The 26,613-nt window shown below is 43.1% G+C and overlaps 1 protein-coding gene across 4 annotated transcripts in view; it reads right to left on the bottom strand.

Annotated features, from left to right (window-relative positions):
• Positions 1–26,613, bottom strand: part of SPTB (spectrin beta, erythrocytic) — a 147,368-nt gene that overhangs the window by 32,541 nt on the left and 88,214 nt on the right. For all 4 annotated transcript variants that reach the window (XM_054972835.1, XM_054972836.1, XM_054972834.1 and 1 more), the window contains exons 12-28: positions 23,111–23,413; positions 22,080–22,230; positions 19,043–19,913; positions 17,493–17,630; positions 15,460–16,216; positions 14,678–14,880; positions 13,879–13,969; positions 12,622–12,768; positions 11,900–12,163; positions 11,125–11,340; positions 10,809–10,898; positions 7,688–7,972; positions 4,618–4,748; positions 4,185–4,389; positions 3,406–3,780; positions 2,216–2,460; positions 692–830 (exon numbers count right to left, since the gene is read on the bottom strand). In XM_054972835.1, coding sequence (XP_054828810.1) covers positions 692–830; positions 2,216–2,460; positions 3,406–3,780; positions 4,185–4,389; positions 4,618–4,748; positions 7,688–7,972; positions 10,809–10,898; positions 11,125–11,340; positions 11,900–12,163; positions 12,622–12,768; positions 13,879–13,969; positions 14,678–14,880; positions 15,460–16,216; positions 17,493–17,630; positions 19,043–19,913; positions 22,080–22,230; positions 23,111–23,413 — 4,611 coding nt within the window. The remainder of the gene's footprint in view (positions 1–691; positions 831–2,215; positions 2,461–3,405; positions 3,781–4,184; positions 4,390–4,617; positions 4,749–7,687; positions 7,973–10,808; positions 10,899–11,124; positions 11,341–11,899; positions 12,164–12,621; positions 12,769–13,878; positions 13,970–14,677; positions 14,881–15,459; positions 16,217–17,492; positions 17,631–19,042; positions 19,914–22,079; positions 22,231–23,110; positions 23,414–26,613) is intronic.

The raw sequence follows: 26,613 nt of genomic DNA, 5'->3' as shown, positions 1-26,613 counted from the left end.
CATTCATTCATTTAATTTTATCCTGCCCTTTTTTAAGGAGAAATTTTATTCTGCCCTTGTAAAGGGGAAATTTTAAGGAGATCAGGGTGGCGTACACTCCCCCCCTCCCCGATTTATCCTCATCACCTCTATATGAGGTAGGTTATGCTTAGAGAGTGACTGGTCCAAGGCCACCCAGTGAGCTTCATGGGGATTTGAACCCAGCTTTCCATGGTCACAGTCCAACATTCTAACCACTTCATTACACTACACTGGGTCATCTGATGATGATGATTCCCACCCATCCCATAAAATTTGCTTCCACTCTTTACCCTCCTTTACCACCTTTACCCTCCCCACAATCCCCAAGAAATAACAAACAGTATTCTCTTCCTTTTATGAGGAAATAAAAAGTTCACTACAGATAGGTGATCTCACCTTTGTATAAGCACAGATGCCACACACACACACCCCGAATGGAACTTTGAACAGAATATGTAAATGTCATAGTGGGAGCAAGGGCTGCACTATCACAAAATTCAAATTAGACTCTGGGCTGGTTTGGAACTTGGAAGCACTTCAGTTCCAGCAAACCACTGCCATTGTTTACATCTTGTTTACCGAAAATGAGGCAGTACATATGCATGCTTAGTTAGTGCAGTCTGTCTTTGATTCTCATTCTGTGGCAAGGGTCATGCATGAAAACCCTTACCTCATCCATAGCATAGTGCTTGCGCTGCAGCAATGCTTTGCCAAGATCGATGCAGGTGGTGAAGCTTTTGTCTCTGGTGTCTATCTCAGACTTTATGCCTTGGTGGTATTTCATCAGAAGTTCCACAGATGAAACATCCCTTAAATGTGGAAGATATTTGAGAAATAAGCAGGACATTTCTAACAGCTAACAATTCTCAAAAAGACAACAGCAGCACCGAAAAGTTCAGGAGAAAGATTCAAGTCCAGCAGCACCTTAAAGACCAACAAGATTTCCAGGGTATGAGCTTTCAAGAGACAGAGCTCACTTCATCAGAGAGGGTTCCTGACTATCATTTCGAAAGATATGTAAACCCCGTGCCTCACACATGGGGCCTAATTGCATGTTATGTTTTTCCATAGGTTGCATCTGGGTTCCCCATGCTGACTTGCAGTCAGACACCAACTGTGAGTTCCCTATGGGGAACTAAGTTCCCAAGTGGACAGGAGCTAACTCAGTCTTTCTATATGTTACTAAGTACCTAGGGATGCTCAAGTGTAAGATTTTATGTGTGGTCCTCAATTCACATGCAGGCTGTTCTTGCTCAATGCATGTGAATGCCACTTTCACTGGAGCTTCCTTTGTGTGACTGCATCTGCAAGTGATTCCAGAGGGCAAAGCGCCGATTCAGCTCTGCTTTTGCTGTAAGAACAAGTACTGTAGGCTCCTTTGACTTGCCAATTTGCATTTCTTTTAAGGTGTGAGAAAGAGTCAAGATCTTCATTTCAATGAATGGATGTGGGGAAAACTGATACTTTTAGCAGTTGAGGAGGAACTGATATAGAACACGTGAATGTATTTACGTGGAGGAAAATGAAGTGTGATTATGTGAACGAGTGCATGGAAAGTTGGAGGGGGGACACGTGAAATGAGGTTCACTTGAACGTCCCTAGGTACTTTGTAATGTGTAGAAAGACTGTCAGATAAGGACTGCAGTGCACTGGAAGAAAGTGTTTCAGTATTCCCCTTGCACCATTTTCCCAATGTGAAACTACTAGAGGTAGGGGTGCTATTTGCATTGCTGGAGAAACCTTTGAGTAACCAGTCTGAACACATGCAACCCCCCAATGGAGAAAATAGTGCATTCAGGACTGTTTCAAGTCAGCAAAACTGTACAGGGGGGATAGTTTAAGCCCCTACTCCCCGCACACCAAAATCAAAATTGGGCCACCACATTCTTAGAAATCGAGTTCTCAGTAGGGAACTTGCAGCTAACATCTAAATGAAAGTCCTCAAGTTAAACATGGCAAGGACATATGGAAAACGTAATATGTAGGTAGGACCTGAATTGAACAATATGATATACTAATATACAATATGATATACTAATGACTGCTTTTCCAGAATGTTACAACTTTAGAATGTAGTAAAAGAAAGAACGAAGGGGGAGGATACACTGTCTGGAATGCCAGAGCCTGCACAGGGTTCATCTACAGTCTGCACGGGAAAAGGGAGCAACTTTGTTCCATTTCACCACCAAGTTACCTGGGCTTCTCCTGTGTTTCAATCTGCCGTATCACATTTTCCATCCAAAATATCAGGTCCCGGACCATGCTGAAGAAACGGAACTTCTCTGCTGTATCAACCAGCTGATCACGCCGCCCCTCACAGGCTGCAAGCAAGGCCTTCCAAGCCTTTACTACCTCTTGTTCTTGTTTCTGGATAGTAACTGCCTTTTCCCCAGCATAGGCTGCCTGCAGACGTGCTGCTACTTCTTGGAAATGCTGAACCTATCAGAGAAGTCAAGAGAAAGGAAGATTTTGTATTGAACTCTGAGAAACCTTGACCACTCAGCCAAGATTGGGTAGATACTTTCTATCAGTCCCAGTTTCTTTGGTTTAAAATGGGAAAATTAATAGCTTCTTTCACAGGGTTCTTTCGAATAAGGAGACTTGAGCTGTGACTTTTCTGGGCCTTCATCTCAGACATCTGAAAGAACCTCACTTAGAGTCAAAACACATGAGACACATAGGCAAGTGCCAGATCCTGCAAGGATCCCTGGAATTGTAGTAAAAAATACAAACAACCCAGCCGCTTCATGTGAATCTCAGCTCAGCTGGGGAGACTCGCAACTGGGTTTCTCTCACACACATGCACACACTTTCTCTCTTTCAAAAATCCCCCAGGAGCTCAGGAAGAAGGGTGTGTGTGGAAACAACGTAAGGGCACAGGAAAAAAGCTGAGGTGTTCGTCCCAGCCAAGAGAAGAAGAATGGGAGTGCCTGAGTAGCACCGCCTCTGAGCTACCGAAAACCAGCTGATTGGATTTTTGAAAGAGAGCGGCTGTTCTCTGCAAGAAAATCCACTTCACTCGGTTTTCCGGCAGTTGCTTGGAGGGGGACTACCATTCCCAGAGAAGATTGTGGGACCAATCAAGTGCTCTTTGCGTGAACTTTGTCTCGTGTGTTTTGACTCTTAGTATGTTAAAAATCTTTCAGGGGGAGTCATTATCAATCAAGTCATCAACAACACCAAATCATCAAACTGTCCCTTCAGTATAATATGCCTCCATCTGAGACTCCACTAAATTGCAAGGTAAGTTAACCAGCAAAACGTTAAAGATTAACACCTCTGAAGTATTCTCATATATATACTTCCTAGTGTCTGTCTCAGGGACAGACTTGACCTTGTTGTGCCACACTGGTGCCTCATGTCTTCTGAAAATAAAGTTGTTACCTGCACTCCCAACAAGTGGATATCACGCTCAAAAGCTGTGTGCGTCCTGTGGAAAGACTCTGCTGTGTTGACATCCTGGCCCAACTCCTTGGGTAATTCCTTGTGCTTCTCCTCAATGAGAACCAGGATCTCACCACCATCATAAAAGAATTTGTGTAGGTCATAGGAGGCAGCCAACAGCTGCATTCTGGTGTCAATCAGTTCCAACAGGTCAGCCCAGCTCTCATTCAGACTGTCCTTCATTTCCGCAATCGTGGCAGCCTCCGTGTGACCAGCATCAATCAGCTGCTCAATTATAAGATTGACATTGTCTACCCGCTCCTGCCCGATGTTTCCTGTTTCCCTGGCAAAGTCACGAAACTTTTCTCGCAGCAGCTAGTCAAGAAATAAACCAAAATGAACATATGATTATCCTAAGAATTCTGTCCCCATTCAGTAAAGGAGGCATCTTCCATATTCCAGTTTAAAAAAAAAAAAGGTAAAACTCCATTGCGATTCTTATCTCATATGCTTTATACACTCTTATGCTCACTGTTTACAACATTCTGCTTATAAAGAGGTACTCTATCCAATAGCAATGCTAAGCAGCATGCTAATGCACTGAACCATTTAACAGCAATTTTCCCTTCGGCTACAAAGCAACACTACTCCCAAATTATGGTACTCATTCATACCGTACTATGCCCCTTAAACTCGAATCATATCCCAAAGGTGACAGAGGCTAAGAAACATGGCCATGATGGCCTGGGCCAGTACACATTCTCTCACAGCTTGCTCACAGTGACATGGTCGAGGTCTTGCCCCATCTCTTGGGATGATGCCACGACATCTCTCTCTGCAATCCACTGCTCAAGATCATCGACTTCTCGCTTCAGTTGGAAGAGATGGTACATGTGCTCCAGCTTACGTTTGCGCTCCTCAGCCAGATCTTTCAAGCCTGCATACTGCTTGTCTACTTGCCCCTGCAACCGAATGATCTGCTCCCTGGAGGAAAAAAAACCCACACAAAGTTTTTGAGACAAGTTTCCTGTCAAAGAAAAAGAAACAGCATAATCCAGTAGATATGCACTGGACTGATATTCCGGAAAATCAACTTGGTTTGATAAAATGACATGCTGTGTGATCTTAGATCAATCACTACCATGCGCTGTAGAGATTTTTAGTCTCCTGGCCATTACCAGAGCTTAAACAACATTGATTATCAATACGCACCCTTCCGGGTGGCCAGTGGAAAGGGGCTTCTGAGCCCGGCCAGCTAGCTGCTTGATGTTTTTTCCATAGTCCTCTATGGATCGCTGCTGCCGAAGGTGTCTCTTCAGCATCACAATCCCACTTTCTTCATCCTGGAACCACAAAATCCCTTCAGTCATGGACGGGGTCTTGTCTTGCTTCATAGTGGAGTCACTCTCAGGACTGACAGTATGCAGGCTGGTTTGCCAGAAAGTTTTTCAAGAAATTGCAATCCTATGCACACTTACCAAAGAGTAAGCTCAGCTGAATTCAGAGGGACTTGCTTCTGAGTAAACGTGCATAGGATTGTGCTGTTGATCATGTCCACCAATCAACCTTCCCCATCCCGTTCCCCTATGTTAATATAACAATTTTATTTATTTACCTCATTTCTCCAGTAATGCATGGCTTAAATATGCTGCTGAGCAGAAATAGGAAGGAATTTCAGATCCAAACAGAGCCAACACCCCCCAAAATAGCCTACCACTTTCCATTCCAAAGAAACAAAGAACTTATCTTGTCTTGATTATCATGCTTTTAGATCTTTTGCTTTCCTTTGTTACATGTGTCATTACTGTTCTTGAACTCTCTATCCCCAGTTTAATTCATGTAACAACAACATTCGATTTATTTACCGCCCTTCAGGACAACTTAACGTCCACTCAGAGCAGTTTACAAAGTATTTTATTATTATCCCCACAACAGTCACCCTGTGAGGTGGGTGGGCCTGAGAGAGCTCCTAGAAGCTGTGACTGACCCAAGGTACCCAGCTGGCTTCAAATAGAGGAGTAGGGAATCAAACCCAGTTCTCCAGATTAGAGTCCTGCCGTTCTTAACCACTACAAACTGTAGAGGATGACTGGTGAGCAAAGTAGACATGATTGGGGAGATCCATAATTAGAATTTCCCACAATTTTTGGAAAGGCAGCTTCAGGAGCAGGGAAGGGATTGTTAAGATAAACCTTCCTAACCTGTCACCCCACCTGGTTGCCTTCAGCCTCCCAAAAACACCAGAGGAGAGCCTAATCTCAGATCTTCCAGGTCACATCTAGTTTGGTCTGCTACTGTAGTTTACTGTAGATAAAGTGACTCATAACAAGCAGAGCACCTCTACAGCCCAGATAACCTGAAGAACAATGTATTGAAACTAATTTTAAATGAGGACCTGAAAATTGCTACAGGATGCACCCTACCAATGTGCTCAGCAGAGTCTGAATACTCCCATGGCTTAAGGAGCCCTCCTCTGATGGAACTGGCTGGCATAAATGGAAGAGCCATTTATGACGAAGGAAGCCTCCTTAGGTTGAAAGAAGGCTTCAGACTTTGCTGAGTGGCCAACACTCACACCCCCTGTAAGTTTTAACAGGTACATATTTGAACATATAGGAGAGATTTGGACTGTTGCGTATCTGTGGTGAGTCAGAGTGTATTTATCACCCTGTGCCCACTGAGAAGTTCTAATGTATACCTAACCAGGCCAAAGCCACTACTGTAAGCACCATCATTTCAACTCCCCTCTCTTCTTGTGTACCTCCCAAAGGAGTCTGAGGGAGAATGCTGCTTCATTCTTGGCACAAGTCTGGAAAAAAACTTCTACATAAACACTTGATATCAGCATGCAGTAATTTATAATGTTCTTCAAATCTTGCTCCTGAGTCTGTGTGGAAGGAACACAGACACTTCTCAGAGATTCAGCATTTCTTGTCCCTGCCTAGGCCTGAGAGAACTTCCTTATAAACTTTTATTTTCTAGGTATGCATAAGCAAGCATGCGCGCGCGTGCGCACGCGCGCGCGCGCGCGCGCACACACGCACGCACGCACGCATGCACACACACACACAGTGCATCACACTGGATTCCATCAGTGCTCCTCTGAGATTCAGCGAGTAAGGGAATAAGAAAATGGATGAAGCTGATTTGTTTGGTCTTTATGCCTGAAAAGTGCAGGAAAAACCAACACCAGTGAAATGGGGGGTTAGCCCTTCTGCTACTTGTTATGAGGCTCAGAAGCTTCTGTTGGTCATGGACCAACCAGAGTTCATTTTGAGGGGGAATGTGCTGGAACACAGTTCCAGCAGTTTCCCAAAGAGGTCACATGACAGGTGGTCCTGCCCACCTGACTCTCAGCCATTTTGGGCCTGTTTCGGCCTGGACTGGAGCCGAAACAGCCCAGATAGGGCCTCTGACAGGTGGTGGATCACTCTCCCACTCAGCAGCAGCCTGATCCTGACCATTTTGGGCCCCTTTTCAGCCATTTTCAGCCCCTTTTTGCCATTTTGGGCCCAATTTGGGCCCTGAATGGCCAGGATTGGGACCAAAACGGCCAGGATAGGTGATGTCAGGGGGTGTGGCATATGCAAATCAGTTATGCTAATAACACACTTCTGGTGATGGCAAGGGGCCTGGCATATGCTAATGAGTTATGCTAATGAGTTCCTCCAGCTCTTTTTCTATGAAATGACCCTTGGTCTTAACACCCCTTGGCACTAGCAGGGCTCATTTTGAGGGGGAACGCGTAGGAACGCAGTTCTGGCAGTTCCCCAAAGAGGTCACATGACAGGTGGCCCCACCCACCTGACTCTCAGCCATTTTGGGCCCATTTCGGCCTGGATTGGGGACGAAATGGCCTGGATCGGGCCTCTGACGGGTGGTGGATCACTCTCCTGCTCAGCAGCAGACCGATCCTGACCATTTTGAGCTCCTTTTTGGCCATTTTCAGCCCGTTTGCCATTTTGGGCCCAATTTTGGCCCTGAATGGCCAGGATTGGGTCCAAAACAGCCAGGATATGTGATGTCAGGGGCTGTGGCATATGCAAATCAGTTATGGTAATGACACACTGCCGGTGAGGTCAAGGGGCGTGGCATATGCTAATGAGTTATGCTAATGAGTTCCTCCAGCTCTTTTTCTATGAAATGACCCCTGGGCACTAGCAAACACTGCTTCTCTGTCTCTTCTGGAACAGGACTCATTTATGTAACCCTTTGGAAAATGTAATTCCCCTGCTGCATCAAGCATAGTGTGCTGATTATTTAAAAAGCTCTTTGCCTTTACCTTTGGTTTCTCATCTGTTACCATATAGAGCTCCTGCTCACTTATCCAGGCTTCTGCTTCCCCAGCATCCAAGTAATATCGCTGAGCCTCTCTGGCTTCTTCCAGACGCTGCAACCTTTTGGAAGCTTCCTCTTGTAAAGTGGCCCATGAGCCTCTCAACTGCTTAAGGCGCTCTTCAATATCCCTGAAGTCTCCATCCCCATCAACTCCAGCCAGCATGCTCTCCCCTCTGCAAAGGATCTCTTCAATACGTGGGGCATGGCCAGTAATTTCCTTCTGCAGAGTCTGGCAAGGAACAATTTTAAAGGGGGTTTGAATAAGCTCAAATAGGCCGTTTCCACACTACTTACCTTAATCCGGAATGCTGCAGAACGTCGTGAAAAAAACATGAAAGATAGTGTCTTCTCACGCAAGTTTTGCGTGACATTGTGCGAGAAGACGCTATCTTCCACAACGTTCCACAGCGTTCCGGATGAAGGTGAGTAATGTGGAAATGGCCATACACATTTGTTCTCTGAACAGTCTCTTCTATTGGAAAACCTGAAGAGTTTTCTCTGAGGAGGGCATAAAATACAAAGATTTCATAACCCAACATGCAGATTTCTGTATCTGTATTTGCCTGCCCTTGGTCTTTCCCTATGCAGGAAAAAAATATAAGTGGGCTGAGCTCAGGGTGGATTTAATTTAAATCAAATTGATATAAATCACAATTTAAATCACTAGTCAGGAAGATTCGATTTAAATCATAGTTTTCTACATAAAGGCTCATTCTTCCTAGTTGTTCTGATCTTAATATTTGCAACACAGATGATAGAATCATAGGGTTGGAAGGGACCTCTAGGATCATCTAGTCCAACCTCATTCCAAAACTGGGTCTCTTGTATGGCCTACTGCCATTATAGGTTCTCTGTTCAAGGGAGAGAATAATACAATAAATCTCAGGCTACATTCACAAAAATCTCAAGACTTCTGAAGTATTCTGCTCAAAAAGTTCCATTATCATTTGTACTGCTTGCCCCTTCCTCTTCACATCTAGCTGTTAACGGCCATTTCCACACATGTTGAATAATGCACTTTCAATGCACTTTAGCAATCCTTTAGAAGTGGATTTTGTGTTTCACACATGAAAAGCCAGTTCCAAATGATCATTAAAGTGCATTATCCAATGTGTGTGGAGCAGCCAACATCTCTTCCTTACCCAGATCTATTCCACCTCAAACAATCTTCTATTCATTGAACTTTTTGAAACTTAGCACTTAAGAAGTAAGGAGTTGATTCGGTATACATAAATTTGCAGAGGAATAATAGGACTGGTGTCTCTTTCTCAATTCTGTATGTTTATTTTAAAACATTTTTGCTGCTATGACTAGGGGTGTGTGCTTCAGGTTTCTGATTCGGGTTTTTAACCCAAATCCGGCCCGATTTGGAAAGATTTGGGATTCCCTCCTCCCCCTCCTATTGGCTGAAAAAAGCAGCAGGGCGGGAAGCTTGAAAGCAACACTTTTCTTGGCATTTGCAAACAGCAAGAAAAGTGCTGCTTTGAGCTTTGATGTGCTCCGAAAAGATTCCCAAATCTTTACGGAGCATACCGAAGCGTTTAAACACCCAAATCCCAAAGCAACTTACCATTTTGGTATTTGGGTTATCCCAAATTGTTTTCGGGTGCACACCCCCAGTTTTTCAGGTGCACACCCTAGTTATGATGACTAAGGAGAGGCAAATTATATCTGCAGTCACAAATTCACAGTTTTAAGAACTACAAAACCAAGCATCTGTGATAGTATCTTTTAGATAGAAAAATTACCTGAAACAATCTTACAGAAACTTCTGGGAGAGAATGACATGAATGAATTAATGGAATTCATTTACACTTTTTAAAAACATTGTATGAGTATACAGTCTCATACTACATAATTAAAAATTAATCCTTATTTCATGATGAAAACCTTTGGGCTATAATGTATCTTAAACAGAAAACTATCTTTAGATAGATTTTTCCTCAAAAAAGCATTTTATCAAAAAAAATCCAATATAAATAAAAAATCCTGGATGGGCTGGTTAATAAATAGGACAGGCTATATCAGGACAATGAAAGAGAATGTGCTGCCCTGTTGATCCTCCAAGATCCATAAGCAGCCTTCAGTAAAATTAATCGCAGCATCTCTCTTAACCATATTTCAGGATTGACAGTGGGAAGCACCACACTTTAGTACCACTCCTACTTGGTTTCATAAGGTAGCGCTAAGGAAATTTAGCTCTGTTCTATGGCAATTGTGTTAAGTTGTTTCACAGGATTTCATTTTGTCCACCATGTCCTTTAACTTCTGCTAGCTAAGGCTGCCAGGAGATCTGGAGCCATCAATATACAGATGATGCTCAGCGTTCTTCTTTTCATCCAAATAGGGCTGTGAATGGACTGGCTGATAGCAAATAAACTGAGGGCCAATTCACACATTACACAGTCCTCATATCTGTCATGTGTAGCAGGGAATTCCCCACTGGGAACTTAATTGCTAGGTAAATGTAGACCTCAGTTTGGTCAGGACCAGGGCACACAGGGAGAAGGGGCTTAAGCCTCCTCTCAACTTGCCGTTGTTCTGACTTAAAACAGCCCCAAGGCAGTTGCTATTTGTTCTGTTGGGGAAAATGTGTAGTTATTAGTACATACAAATTTTCCAAACAGGACAAAAGTATCTCTTCTGTATCATCTTGTGGATGAGAAAACAGCACGAGGGGGAAGACTTAAGCTCCTTCTCCTGCACAATGCAGTCCTGATTTGAATTGAACTGTCCTGTACACACCTGGGAATTAAGTTCCAAAAAAGGAACTCCCAGAACACATCTGTTGGAAGTCCACCTGGGGCACCCATGCACTTTGTAACATGTGAATCAGCACTGAGGCTCAATCCAGACAAGATTGAAGCATCAGTATCCTGGGGTAGCAGTTTATTGCCTGTTCTATATGGGATAGTGCTTTTCCTAAGGGAACTTGTTTCTCACCCTGTCTGATAACTACACTGCAGTCACCTCTGAGAGGTTTAAAAAACATTAAAAATCTGGTCAACCTGGAAATGGGATTTCACAGAACATGGGAAAAAATAGAGATAAGTGGGTAGACTCACCTGGTTTTTCTTTGTAAGCAACTGTACTGACAGGAGGTCTGTGCCATGGTCAGTGGACTGAGCAAGAGGAAGACGTTCCTGCACCCAGAGCTAGAATACAGAATAATATGTAAATGTCAAGCGTGTCAAAAGGGAAGTCCTTGCTCTGCTTATCACAGAGGCACTGAAGCAACTTGTCCATAAGACTGTGTGGCTGGGAAGGAATAGAGCATCCTATCCTCTAAATCAGAATGATAATGCCCGGCCAAAAGATATTGCAGTTTGAGAAGAATTCTGGTTTTCACTAATGATACATTCAGATGATTGAACAGCTTACCAGTTCATCTGCCAGATCCCGATCCAACTGGTATTTAGCCTTGGCTGTCTCCAGCTCCTTCCTTCTCTGACTCAATGGCTCCAGAAGATCCCGGAAGCGCCTCTCGATAACCTCATGCTTGCCATCTACTTCATGTGTTTCTCCTCTGGCTGGAGGAGCCTGAGACTGCAATTCTTCCATCTCTCTCTTCCGTACACTTACTTGCTCATCCAGTCGCTGAAATAAGAGAATCTTGATTCACCCAGCCACCATGCTCACTTTAGATTTTTAGCCCATTCAAGACTCTAGATCTGGTTCAATATTTATAAGGATCCCAGTCTCCAAAATAAAGAATCAATACAGTGCCAGACACCCTCCCATAGAGACCTAACAGAAGCTTTCGCCCATCAGTCTTCTTTCAACTTAAGCAGTTCTTCTGCTAGAGAAACAGCCACTTACATTAGAAGAAGGCTCCTTAGGCTACAGGAAGGCTTCAATTTTTGCTGAGCAAAGTGGTAAAAGTAACATTGATTGTGCAAAAAGAAAATGCCTGGGAAGTCCTTAAGGTGTTCTATGCTTTCCACTCGAAGACAAGACTGATGGGCAATATGAAGAAGTATGGGGGGGGGTGTCTGCCTCAACCTTTCAAATAGACTGTACCATAGCACCACCGTTGCCAGACTCTTCCTACCTCACATTAGTTCCCCGCAAATACCTGCAGCTCTCTGCTGAGAGAGCCTGTTCACATGCTTTTGAGGTGAAAGAGGGAATGAGAGTTAAGTGGCTTGTTACATACTTTCAGGTTCTTCAGCAAGATATTGACACTGGTGAGATCTTTCCCCTGGACATCAGATTTCAGCTGCTCCTCCATTTCACTGATCCACGCACCAAGATCAGCATAGCTCTGGGCATACAAGTCAGAGCGGTTTGCATCAAACAGGTGCTGAGCCTTTTCTTCTGTGGTTGCCTGCAGCTTGTCCCAAAGTTGATGCAGTTCCATAAGCCTTTGAGAAACTGTGCTGGCATACTGGGGCTTCTTCTTTGCCAGTAGCTGTCCTTCCTGAAGAGAAAGAGAGCCAGGCAGAGATAACATGGAAGCACTAATAAAATCCAGGGACAGGCAAAGAAGAAAAGCCAACCCTCCCTCACAGCCCCTCCCTGCCCCCCCCCCCCCAATATAAGATGGTAGGGAAAAGAGTGCTCTCTAAACAAACTCTGTTTAACTCTCAGAGCAACACAATACCAACTGCTGAAGAAGTGGGGGACAGGAAAAAACCTCTACCCCTTATTGTTTGCCTCAACTGATTTCAGCGTATCCCTTGGCTAGCCATACTAGTATTCTCCCTTTGTGTACACTAAGCATTCCTCTCTGAAGTCATCAGAACAAAACTGCCTATTGATGTAGCCCTAGTAGTGATGGTGACTGTCTTTAATCCTTCCTCAAACATTCTAGCCCCCATACATGAGAAGATACAAGAGAAAGAAGAGCTAGGACAAATCTTGCAATGTGCCACTTACCTCATCTACTTTCTCTAACCACCCTTGGTGAGAAGCAAGCTCTGCCATAAAAGCCTGGTGCTTCAACCATTTGCTATGCAAATTTCGAGCTTCATCATAGGATATGTCTTGAGCTGTGAGCATTTTCTCATCAATCCACAGAGCGAGCTGTGAACAGAGGTAATGGCTCTCAATGGGGAAAGCAGACCACCTATTTTCACAGAGCTCCCATACTGTTCTGCTGAAATTCTAAACTAAAGGATGAATGCTGGTGAGATGATTTGCTGAGCTGTTTGCCAGTGATCCATCCCAGATTACTCATGACCACTTTAATCACTGATTATACTTTGGGAAAATACTTAGAATCATAGTGTTGGAAATAAGTTTAGCCTTCTACTATAAACACATTTTATCCTCATATTAGCCACCCATCTTAACCAATCAACCCAACTAATTTCACTATGGCCAAGAAGAGAGGCCTCCTTACTTTAAACAAACATGTGAGAAACTGAGTTGGGATTTTTCGGTGAGAGTTGATTGCCCAAATTGCAGGGGACTCCGTCCTTTTTGTAAAAAATGTCAGTTGTACATTTCTTTCAGGCTATTCCAGCTTGACAGAGGTTGCTATATAGGGTACCCAGAGCCATCAATCAAAAGAGGTTGTGGCAGAGGAGAATGGTCCTGACTCACAAAGCTGCCTACATTTAATGATAGAGGACACCTCCACTCATTTCAGGGGTGCCATCATTGCAATTCACACATGCATACACCAAGGTTCAGCCCATGCTTGTCTACTGCCCATCCATCACACCAAATTTTACTTAATATTGTCGGTACGAACCAGCTTTGCATTACCACAGGAATGATCCACAGCAACAACAACAAGAATAACAATAACAATAGGCTCTTTGTGAATGCACTGATCAGTTCTGGGTGTGCCCTGCAATTCCAGACCAGAAGTGCAAACAGCTGCTATAAGAATGTGAGGAAATATGTGTATAATCCTCATGTAAACATTACTTACACAAGAATTTGTGATTATACCATTGCCTGCAGAGGTTTTCATTCTTTCCTTCTCTAATCTAAATTTAAAATTGTGATTAACTATTTTCTCAGGAGGAGTCCATGAGCGAAACCATGAACAGTTCAACAGTGAGTGCTATAAACAGAACCAGAGTTCTGAAGCCAAAGCAAGCATGTTTACTCTGGATATAATTTGGAATATGGAAAACAAAGGTAATAAATGCAGGCCTACCATAGATGGCCAAGATTCCTTACCTCCTGGCAATTCTGTAGAAAGTTCTGCAGGTCATGATTGTTCTTCAACAGCACATGTGCCTCCTGTGATTTTGTGACATTAGTCCTGTACCTAGAAATGATAAACAATTAGGGTATTGTAAAAAACTATTTCTGTTCTAACAGGCCAACTAGTACTATATAACACATTGGTCCAAATCTAGAGAACCCAGTTATGTGCACCCAGTAGGTCTTCTAGGACTCTCACACACCATTTTGTATCTTAAGAACAAAGTTATAAAATTAAAAGTCATACACCAGTGGGGTCTAAGTGCTACAGGTGAGTAACAAACTGAATAACATCATGTACAGACTGACTAATGCTAGGATATTTTGACAGAGCACAATGAAGTTAGACCAAGTGGCTTCTCCATCCATGCCTTATCTATATTGGGTGCCTACTCCACAAATATCAGCTTTCAAACTGAAACCAGAAATTCAGAGATGTGAGTCACACTAGTCTTTTGTACCTGTAGATTCACTATGGAGTATTAGTACAGACTTGCAATAGGGTATGGGGTTGTAATTCAGAAAAAGTCATCCTTGGATTTCCTCACACACATTTTCATTGCAGAATAAAAACCTGGGTGATGGTGTTATTCCTACATACAGACCAACATCTCTCTCTCTCTCTCTCTCTCTCTCTCTCTCTCTCACACACACACACACACACACACACACACACACACACACTTTCCCCCCTTCCTCTTTAGTGCCCTCCACTGTGCATTAGTTTGTAAGCAAGAGCCTAATGCTACTGAAACAGTCCCACTAAAAATACCTCTCTTGAATCAGCTGGACCTTTTCCCTAATTTTATCAGAGTAAATATTTCCTTCAGCCACGAGCTTGTTCCCGTTGCCCACCAGTCCAGTAATTTTTTCCTCATTAGCTTCCATGGTAGCAAGGAAATCTTCATATTTTCGGATAGCAGCTTCTGATGCTTCTAAGGTATCTGGGGGCTCAATGTGAGCCAGCGTATATTCCTACAGCAAATGTTGGGAAAGAAAACAATCATCCCTGGAAATAAAGCATTGTTGCAGTGGCATTTCAAAAAATAGTTGAAGTCATCACCATATGCTCCTCTGCAAGGCCTGACACCAACTCTAGCTGAAGACAATCTGTAAGTTAGTTTAGTAAGATGCAAGTATTGGACATAAGGTGGCTACATAGTAAGTATTTTAAAAACCTGCCTGTAGTATAATCTGGCAAGTTGGTTAACGACACCGTTATCATTCACAGGATTCTGCTTTTAGCAAGGATTAGTAAGCTCTGTTTTTCTAGCACCTCCCAAAATGGGTTGAAAGGCAAATCCTGTCCATGGTGATAGTTACATATGATCACCTAGAATGAGCTGGAGTTATCATGGTCAGGGTTTTCCTGTGGAGGGCACACACCAGAAGATCTGTCTGGTAGCACAGCTAAATACACTGTGAACAGTTCGCAAATTTCATCACTATTTCCTAGTATCGCACACCATTTACCATGCACAAGCACCCAGATACAGTCTTGAAATACTAATATAACATGCATAAAATTACAGTAAGGCGATGCTATTGCCATACCTGATTGGTAAGGATAATTTCTGCTTGTTTTGCATCTTTAAGAAATTCCTGGAAGCCCAGGCACTGGCTGAGGAATTTCTCCTTGCTTTCCCGCATTTTACACAAGGCATTCCAGCCTGTATCCATCCCCTGGAGTCTCTGCTCCAGCTGCTGATACTCCACGTCTGTTTGCCCACGAGTCACCCTGTCTCCTATCTCTTTGACGCTACTATAATCATCCTTGTGTTGATCAATTTCTTCTTTCAGAACAACATGCTGCTGCAGGAGGTGCTCTGCTTCTACCAAGGAGTTGGGCACCTCCTCTGAAGCTACACCCTTCTGTGCCTTGAAGAGCCATGCCTGGAAGTCATCTAAGTCCTGCAAAAACTTGTGCAGCTTGCTAGCTTCTCCAAGAGAGGCCTCCTGGCTCTGCAACGTGTTCTGCAGATCCTGCCAAACACCCGTGACAGCTGCCAAGCGGTGATGGATATCGTCAGCTAGGTCAGGGTGCTCTCCAGCAAGTCGGTGTGCTTCCTGTTGTAGGGCTGCAAGCCTGGCCTGGATGGCTGCTAGGTCACGCTCAATGCCATATAATTTCCTCTGCATGGCAATCATACCTGCCAGGTTTTTACCTAGGTCCTGTGTTGATTCTATCACTTTGGTTTTCTCAAGGATCCATTTCTTTGTCTCCTCACAATCTACACAGTAATTGTGGAGGCTAAGGGCAAAGTCCACAGCTTTCCGCCTCTGAGCCACCATCTCCTGGAAGATCTTCCACCTAGAAAGGCAAAGAAAAAGCATCGTTGAAGAGACCTTTTAAAACTCCTTCCTCATCTGTTGTTTTTGGTACCCATGGGAACACACTCAACTCCACACTACTACATTGACAGATCAGCACAAAGAAGGGAAAGGATATGCCATCCAGTCAGTTATCCTTTCACCAAGCACAATGTCAAATGGGTAGAATGGCATATCCTTTCCTTGCTTTATGCAGCAGCCTCCGGTGGCTCTCCTATTAGCAACAAGTGGGATGGAAAATCTGTGATAGGCAGTCATCCCATAAAAACCTTCAGTTGTCTCAAAGCTACTGAGCAGATAAGTGGCCAAGGAGGTAAACATCAAACAACATTTTCTATATGCTACTAACTCCATATTCTCCTGATGAAGCTGTTAAGGAGGCTATAAATTCTGATCTGAAAAGAGCCACCCTAGATCATGAACCTACTGTCTCTTCTCAACAGATATTGCCCCCCACCTCAAGATGAGCTATGGAAAAATGAGACCCCTGGGAGTAAGGAACATTAACTGCTCCTAGGTGGAGGTGGGGCAGCAGCATCAACACGGAGGGAAAAGCAGAGCCTTTGGCCACTGATTCACCTTGCCTCATTGCAAAGCTGGCCATAATCTGTTAGTAAAATTCAGAGCCAGTATTTGGCCTTTGGTAGGGCCATGTGTGAGATAACACATGCAACATACAGTGATACGTCAGTGCATGCTACCTGTACTGCTCTCTCTTTCCAGGAATACATTTTGGAGGATTTTCTACAGCACCAAGTGTTTTATTTAAAAGAATAATTGATGTTACTTCAGCTCAAGAAAGCTGAGGGTATTTTCAAGATAGAGATGGATATCACCTGCCCTGCCTATCTAGTTACCTGAATAGATGTTCAGTTTTCTCTATATGTTGGTTACTTATCCATGAAACAACCCATTCCTGCTGAATGAACATGTTTTGTATATCTTTCTATGTTACTTTCTGAGGCATCCAGATACCTCAAAATTGGAGGAGGGGGGCAGAAGTACCCAAAATATATTCCCTCAAATTACTACCATAAAACCAAAAGCAGCTTCTTTCAGAAACAATGACTGGAATAAAATCAGATTTATTTTCTTTGAATATTTAAAAGACTGGTCTAAGAGGATGTAACAAAGTTCAGCGCTGAAATGAAGGGGGTCTTGGCCCTGATGCAGGGCACTCTGGTGCACCTTGAGCACCTTGAAGTAAAAGCAGGCAATAAATAGAACATACAAAAACAACCAGGGAAGGGCCTTACCTGGCATTCAGATGCTCTTGGCACTGCCTCACTTTCCCACTACGTGGGTGCCCACTTTCTATTAGGCCACTGGCAGATCGGTTGACCCCTTCAATCTGAGAAGCCAAGTTATTCATTTCCTGCTCCAAAATATCAAATCTGAAATAAAGCATATTTATTTAATTAATTCCATTAATAGCCCACCTCATCTGAAAAGTTCACTGAAGATAATATATCAATTTCAAAAATCTCAGTTACAAGGACTAACCCCCACCATGTTCTATTCCATCTAGCCTGGCCACCAACGCCAATTTGAAGATCTTATTCTGCTTCTGGAAGGCAGAAGCCTTCTCCTAAATATGCATGGCTAGGCTGTTTAAAGCCAAGCCTTATATTTTCAATTGAGCCCTACATTTAACCCACCTCACACATTACAAAATTCCTACCATGGAAGATGCTTTGATCTATGCACTAATTGGAAGTCCCACGGAGACTGAAAATTATGAATGATTCTTGCTGTGCAAAATATGGGGCTGCAGCCAACTGCAGCAAAAAATGCATGTATGTTCATCACACGCAGTGGTCTACCTGTGATCTTACATCAGTTTGACATTTTATTGTCAACTTATGAGGTTCCTCCAAAAACAAAACAAAACACGGATTTATAATTGGTTTATTGCTGTGTTTCACAAACTAAGGCCCAAACTAGGAACAATGCAAGATTGCTTCTGAGGTCAGCTACACGTGCCAACCTGAATCTTGATTCTTTGATTTATTGAATAGTAAGTTGTGGGTTTGGCAGTTACCTAGAAGGGCTCCAGTAGCACTTGGCAGGCCACAATTAAGACACCATGGTCCGTGCTCTTCACTGCCTTTTATTTTGCACCACTATTAATAACGTGCAAAGACACATTGAGATTATGGTCTAAACCATTTTAGATTTAAGCCTGCCTATTGTGTTACAATTTTGTGAATGAAGGTCAATGCTTATGCAGGGCAATAATAGCCATACAATACCTCCCCTGCCCAATAGGACCCTTGTGTCTAGAAGCCAGTCTCCACATCTGCCTTCAGACATGTCTTTGGTTGGTGGGGGAAACACATCTCTATTACATTCTTTTTCATTAAAAAAAAATGGTGTCCTAAGACATAAATGCTTAAACTTTCTCCCTACCTGCTTTTTCTCCCTTGCAAACTTTTTCCTGTAGCCACACACTCCATACTGGGTTTGAGACCAGAAATAAAATAAGCCTGGCTATGAGAAAACCACCCTTGGACAGGATCAATGTGTAAGAGAAGGACTGAGTGACACCCTTCTAGTGCCTATTCTTCATTGCAAATACCCTCTGCTCTGACATTCATGTTATGTCAGCAACCAAGGATTTAGAAATCTTTATTTGCTCGGGTAATGTACATTTCCATGCTAAAAGGGCTGCACCCCTGAATACTTATGTCACAAATAAATGTGCAAGTCTTTAGGACTCAACAAGACTCTTCATTGTTCACTTATCTATGCCACACTCCCTACTTAATTATAATTAAGTGGATATTTCCCAGAATATTGCTCATACCTGTGCTGCACAACATCCAAGTCTTCCAGGGTATCTGGAATCTCCATTTGCTCCAGCCACTTCTCTTTCTCACTCATCCAAAGTTCACATGCATCTGTCTCACTGAAAACTGTGTAGAGATCCAGGGCATCCTGTAGCTTCTGCCTGCGCAGATCTGCCAGGGACACAACCTCATTGTACATTGCCTGGATGGCTTTCAATCTGTTCTCAAACCCAGGGGCATCCTGAAACTCAGTGGGGAAACTCTGGGCTTGCTTGTTCAGGTTGTCCATGACACCCTTGTTTTCTACGACTTCATCGATGAGGTCCCTATGCTTCTTAACAAGGGCTTGAGTGGAATATTCATCATGCCCTACATCATCACTGGACACCAGGCGACAGGCATCCTGTAGCCAGGCCATTAGGTCATCTGCATCCACCTGGAACTGGAAGAAGCTCTCAGCATCCTGCAGGTTTTTCTTGCGGAAAGCTGCCAGTTCTTGCAGCTGGGCCCAAAGAGCTTTTACTTCCTCAATCCTACTACGGATTCTGGGCGCTCCAAAATGCTTCTGCGCAATCATGGTTTCTCCCTCTTTGGTGGTCTGTTGCAAATGGGTTTCCAGGCCACGCAGTTCATCCTCAAAGGCCTTGTGTTTCCTCTGCAGGATGAGAATGCTGGTCAGGTCTTTCCCATAATCTAAGGAGGAATAGATCTGCTCTTTCTCCTTGATCCAACTTTCTGCTTCATCCAGTTCCCAAAAGAACTTCCAGAGGCGCTTGGACTGCTCCAGATGAGCTTTCCTTTCTGCAGCCAAAGCCATCAGTTCTTGGTGGCACATTTCAAGGTGGTTCACACGATCTCGTATCACCTTTGGGTCACAAGGCTGATAACCTAAAGAAGAGTGAGTGGATAAAAAGGAAATAGTAAACTGAGAAGCATGGCACATGTTTCTTAGTGACAGAGATAATAAGATACAATCCTTCTCTTATGACATTTTCAGGAAATTATTAAAAATCATCTACAACATACATAATGGAATAGTTTTTCCGTATAGGGTGGCTTAGCTGTACAACAATAACTGCGTGTGTTTGCTATAAAGAGATGTATTTTGCAGTGCTAGAGAAAAGCAACACAATGTAATTACAGAAAGAAAAGCAAGAAAAGAGGAACATGTTCACAAAATGGCAGAGCACTGGTCTGAGGGAAGAGTCTTTATGGTGTAAATAAATAAATGGCTATATAGACGTAAGCTCTAGAGTTTGTATGGAACTATGGAGATGTGCTCAGCAACTAAAATATAATACACTTTTAAAATGTTTTTTAAAACAAGTGTGGACATGGTTGGATTTCTGCTGCCTGGAATTTCCCAAGGCAGAGCTGGCAACTCTTGCTTCATGGCTACCAAGTAGGCTTTTGGCATTATAAAGAGCCGTCCCACCCTAAACTGGGCCCTTTTCACACTGCTTACCTGCACTCACAACAACGTGGAACATCGCACTAAAAACGCAGAAGATCACGTTTTCTCGCACGAGATTTGCGCGACATTGTGCAAATCTCGCGCGAGAAAACGTGATCTTCTGCGTTTTTTGCGTGATGTTCCACGTCATTGCAAGTGAAGGTAAGCAGTGTGAAAAGGGCCCTGGTGGAGGAAGATAAAGAGGAAACTCTAGTTAAAGAGGGAAGTTAAAGAGGGAACTCCAGATTATGTATGTGTTAAAAGGGTTAGAAAAGAGATTGGGCTAGGGGTGCGTAGTTCAGTTTGGAATCTGGATTAAAATACTGAATCTTGGCTGATTCAGTGAAATCCAGGTGTTCCAAATTTTAAAAAAGGTATTCCCGTTGGTTCCTATGGGGAAGTCACTCTGGGGACTATCTGGTGGGCTGGGAGGGGATCATTTTTCAACCAAACTTAATCAGATTTTGAGGGAACCTCTAAAGATCCCCCCACAAGTTTCATGAAGATTGGACCCTGGGGCCAGTTCTAAGGGCCCCTGAGAAAAGTGCCCCAACCTTTCCATTGTTTCTATGGGGGGCGGGAATCAAAGCTGACTTCACTGCAGAAACACACTTTGCTTGAAAAATGCCACTCCCTGCCCCTTGAATAGCCCCAAGATATTTTCCCCATAAGAGAAAGTGGCTGGGGTGCCTTCTTTGGGAGCCCATAAAATTGGCCCCCAGGGTCCAATCTTCATGAAACATGGGGGGGGGGTCTTTAGAGAACAGAAAGGAGTAGGTTCCCTCCAAATTTGGTGAAGTTTCATCGAAAAAGTCCGCCCCCCGTCTCCAGTGTGATTCCCCCATAAGGAATAATGGTTGAATTACTGAATTTTTCAGAAATAGCTGAACCGAATTAGAGAATCTATTAGGAATGCAGGCAATTCCCCCCCCCTTTTTAAATTCAATAAAATTCAGATTTACTGAATTTTTTGGGGGGTGCACATCTCTAATGAGGACCCTTCCCCTTGTGGCATGTACATGAGAGTAAAAACTGTCCCCTTAGGAGAGGAGATTTTGTTACTAATTTTTGGCTAGAGATCTAGAATGTTCTAAAGAGGCTTCTGCAGATTTATGGGATGCACAGAAATCATGAAAAAGTAATGAATTTATATTGCTGTTTAAGTGTTGGAAAAACTGCAACAATTCTGCAACTATTGCACTTAAATCTTAATGTGAAAAGGCTCTTAGCATCCAAACTCTAGCTCTCATCTGCTGTATCTCTATCACAGATCACAAATATAACTCTGATGTATATCCCTAATATCCTGCAGTTTTGAAGGTGTCCAGCTTAGCTGATACTAGTTGAATATCATGGTCTAACAATAAATTCATTTGTACATCCTGAGCCACATTGCTAAAAATGTAGTCAATTTAGAGGCATTAGCCAGAGGCATTAGCTTCCTATAAAGAGCAAGAAGTGGATACCAGAAGTCTGCATACAAACTGTCTCTGTTCCTTCTTTCCCCATTTGCAATTCTGACTGGCCAACATACATTATCTCATTCACTTACTCGAGGTATTCAGGCAGAGGAATATAGTTTCTTCTGGACGAACACCTACCATCTCCATTGGCAAATTTAAGGGCAGCTGTGCTGACAGCATGGACCTTCTCAGCTTGAATGGTCATGTCAGCCTCCATCAATCTATGTTTCTGAAGCAGATCTTCCGCTTCCAACAGATGTTTCCCAAATTCAGGGGACAAAAGTTTAACCTAGAGAAACATAAAAAGAGAATGCATCTTGGCTCTCAATCAGCTAACTACACAATATGCACAACCATGAATAATGGTGTTCCAATAGCAACTAAAAAAAAAAGAGCAGCCACTTTGGAAGAAGATGACCTTGAGCAGAGAAGGAATTAGTTGCTTAATCCTTTTTTGCCTGCCATTCCTTTTTCCTAAATGATCCCGTAAGCAGTTCTCACTTCTTGAAGTATCAAAAACATTGCTTTCTGTGATGGAAATCACTTGAGGAATGTCATGTCTTATACAGTTTTTTATTGCACTATTTTCTAATCCTGTGATCCAATCTTATTACAAAATCAAAAAGAGTCCAGTAGCACCTTTAAGACTAACCAATTTTATTATAGCATAAGCTTTCGAGAATCAAGTTCTCTTCGTCAGATCTAATCTTATTACAAACCATGAAAACTGCTTGTGGCGGGGAGGCAAGAGCCCTTCCTCCTTCATGGCACCATTCTGAACCTGTTCGGGCTCTGTTTTTTTTTTTTTTTTAACAAACAGTTCCCCACAGGGATTAAGTGAAAACCCTGGCAACCCTCACCCAGGGTCTTGTCAGGCTAATACTCTAGTGGCCTTCTAATGTTGGCCAAGATAATTTCAGCATCTCTTAAAAGAACTGGCTGGCATAATAAATACTACTATTTTGTGGATTGGATTGTTAATTTTCTATAAGGTTTCAAAAATATTGCTAGGAACATTCTGTCAACACTTTGAGCAGACCAGGGCATAAGTTTATCAGTAGATTAAATAAATAAGCTGGGATGCTTTGGCTTCCAAAAGGATAAGCCACTCCCTAACTAACTAACTTCATTCTAGCACCCTACTGAGCTCCACTCATGCCTCTCCTTACTTTCATTTCATCCATCCAATCAATGCTATGCAACATATCTTGGAACAACTTCTGCAGAGTAAGGTTCATCTCCAGCCTCCTACGGCGGGCTTGCAGCAGCTCCAGCAGGTACTCCCAGAGGCGTAAGATGTTGTCCTTGCGAGCATTGATGCGCTTGATGTCATGGTAGTTCTCCATCTCTAACTCCTTGGCCACTTCCTCTATGGCCTGTACACGTTCCTTGTAGGCAGCCGTGTCTGTTTCAATGGCTTCATGTTTCTTCTTTGCTGCTTCCACAGCTGGCAAGTCATTCCCAAAGTTATCCTGCATAAGGTAAATGCTACTTTGATCAGCAATATCAAGTCTGCCTCTCATGCTATATAAAGTAGGAGGGGGCGATTTACTTGAGTGTCTTTGCATGCTTTGGAAACTACCAGTTGAATCTAGCAAGCTCATTTCAAAAGACTGCATGGAGATGCAATTTAGAAACTCAGAGCTGGAAAGGGTCTAAATGGTCATCTAGTCCAACCCCTTGCACAATGCAGGAAATTCACAGCTACCTCCTCCCCTTATCTCCCCCAGCGACCCCTGCTTTATGCCCAGAGGAAGGCAAAAACCCTCCAGGATCCCTGGCAAATACGGCCTGGAGGAAAATTCCTTCCCGAACCCAAAGTGGCCATCAGCATTCCCTAGGCATATTAGAAAGGGCCTCAAAAGCCTAGCACCAGCTCATCCCTTCCCACTTTCTGCCTTCTGCTCTGCCTAAATTCATCCTGAGTCATAGAATCATCATTGCTGTCAGATGGCCATCTAGCTTCTGGTCCAACCACTGGGGCAACAGAAAACAACTCTCTGCTCCATCCCCTGTGAGACAGCCCTTCAAATACTTGAAGAGGGCTGTCGTATCACCTCGCAGTCACCTCCTCTCCAGGCTAAACATACCCAGCTCCTTCAACCTTTCCTCATAGGACTTGGTCTTCAGACCCCTGTCCATCTTTGTTGCTCTCCTTTGGGCATACTCCAGCTTGTAAATATCCTTCTTAAACTGTGGTGCCCACAACTGAATACAAGACTCCAAGTGAGGTCTAACCAAAGGAGAGTAAAGTGGTACCATCATTTCACATGACCTGGATACTATACTTTTGTTAATGCATCCCAGCACTGCATTTGTCTTTTGAGCTGCTGCTTAACTGATCATGCTGCTGACTCATGATCAGTATATAATCAACTAAGACTCTGAGATCCTTTTTACTTGTACAGCTACCAAGACAGGTCTCCCCCATTCTATAAATATGCCTTTAATATTTCCTAAATGCAGAACTTTACATTTATCTCTGTTGAAATTCTTTTTGTTAGTTTTAGCTCAATTTTTCCAGCCTGTCAAGATCATCTTGCTTCTGTCTTCTAGTGTGTTTGCAACCCCTCCCAATTTAGTGTTATCTTCAGATTTAATAAGCGTTCCCTCTGTTCCTTCATCCAAGTGATTTATAAAGATGTTGAACAACACAGGGCCCAGGACAGATCCCTGAGCCACTCCAGTTGTCACTCCTCTCCAAGAAGATGTGGAACCCTTTACAAGCACCCTTTGGGTATGGTCTGTCAACCAGCAACAAATCCATCTAACAGTATAATAGGCTCTAAACCATGTTACCAACTTGTCAACAAAAATATAACATGGAACCTTATAAAAAAGCCTTACTGAAATCAAGATAAACTATGCCTACAGCATTTCCTTGATCCACCGAAGTAGTAACTCTCTCAAACAAGGAGATAAGGTTAGTCTGACATGACTGAGGAACCCATGCTGGCTCTTAGCCATCTTTTCTAACTGCTCAAGAACTGACTGATTATTTGTTTTAAAACCTTTCCAGGTATGGACATCAAGCTGACAGGTCAGTAGTTACCTGGTTCCTCCTTTTACCCTTCTTGAAGATGGGGACTGTATGTGCCCAGCTCCAATCTTCAGGCACCTCACCTGTTCTCCAAGAATTGTCACGGATGATAGGCAGAGGCTCCACAATTACATCAGCAAGTTCCTTTAGTACCTTAGGATGCAATTCATCAGGCCCTGAGGACTTGGTTTCATTTCAAGAAACTAGGTGTTTATGTACCACGCCTATGCCTATCCTCGGCTGCAACTCCCTTCCTTCATCATGTGTTCTCTTTCCAGACTGAACACAGTTCTCCTTGCAAGAAAGACTGAGGAGATATAAAGTAGGAACTGAGCAGTTATGCCCTTCCTTTATCACTTGTTAAAATTCCACTTTCTTCTCCCCACAGTGAGCCTACCACTTCTTTGTTCTTTTTCTTGCTCTCAGCATAAACAAAGAATTCCTTTTTTTGTTGTGTTTAGTATCTCTTGCTAGCCTAAGCTCATACTGAGCTTTAGCCATAGCTTCTATGTGGTTTGGCCTTGCATTATTATTCCATCAGGGCCAGTGTACACAATAGGCAGTATCAAGTAGTAAAGGTTTTCCACAAATTACTCAGACATTATTGTTAGTTTTAATAACCTGGAGAGAATGTGGGGCCCCCTAGTGCAAATCTACAAATTCTGGTTCCATAAAGATATGCAATTAACCCAAGCTGTATATATATACACCAGGGAGCAGACTGGCTGCATATCAGTGTACACAGTTAGAAAGAAATATCTAACATCTGTTTAGTTCCAGAGGTAGGTGGCAATAGACTATCTTGAGTTCACAGGTTTTTAAAAGGTGCAATCCCTTGGACATGCCAAAGCAAGACTTGTGTTGCATCTCACAGCATGACTGAGGTGTCTATATACCCATGTAAAGACATGAATTTGATCTAGTTAAACTTCTCTCTTTATGGATGGTAACTGTGATACATTTGATCATTCATTCTACTAGAAAAACCATTTAAGTCACTGCATAAAACAGGAAAAGGAACTGTGTTTGGGGATATTGGGGGAGGGCATGCTCCTTTATGCCATCTAAGTGGCTCCAGACGAATTTGCAGTTAGATATTACACCACTCTAGAACTACAACGGGTGTAATTTAGTGCAAATTGTGTTGAGTCTAATTCTTAATTCCTCCAGGGTACCAGCCAGTATTGCCACAAATCCTTTGGAATCCAAAATCTTGACATGCACTCCCTTCCCCCAGTACAAACAACTGGACCAGATCTGTCCTCAGTCTATCATTCCACTGAATACCCTCCTTCACTAATCTTTATTCATCCTCTACATCCACTTGCCCTCCACTTGCTCTTCACTTGATCAAGTGGAGAGCAAGTGAATGGCAAGTGAACAGAGCAATACACGTGAGTCTGTTCACTTGCCAGGCAAGTGTAATTCGTCACTTGTAGCTTGGCTCTCAGTTGCAGACCCAACCCTAATTCTAATTAAGGGCCAATTCACTTTCCTTAGTAAATACTTACAACTTAGCTATTTCTGGAAGACCGGATCCCTCCCTATTAGAACCATCTACCATCCAGTTTTAAAGTAGCAGATTGACTCCCTCCAATTAGCTGATTGCTACTGTATATCTTAACTACATAT

The sequence above is a fragment of the Eublepharis macularius genome, chromosome 2 (genome assembly GCF_028583425.1).
Source record: "Eublepharis macularius isolate TG4126 chromosome 2, MPM_Emac_v1.0, whole genome shotgun sequence".
In the NCBI taxonomy this organism is placed as follows: domain Eukaryota; kingdom Metazoa; phylum Chordata; class Lepidosauria; order Squamata; family Eublepharidae; genus Eublepharis; species Eublepharis macularius.
This window is presented reverse-complemented; position numbering and strand designations above follow the sequence as displayed.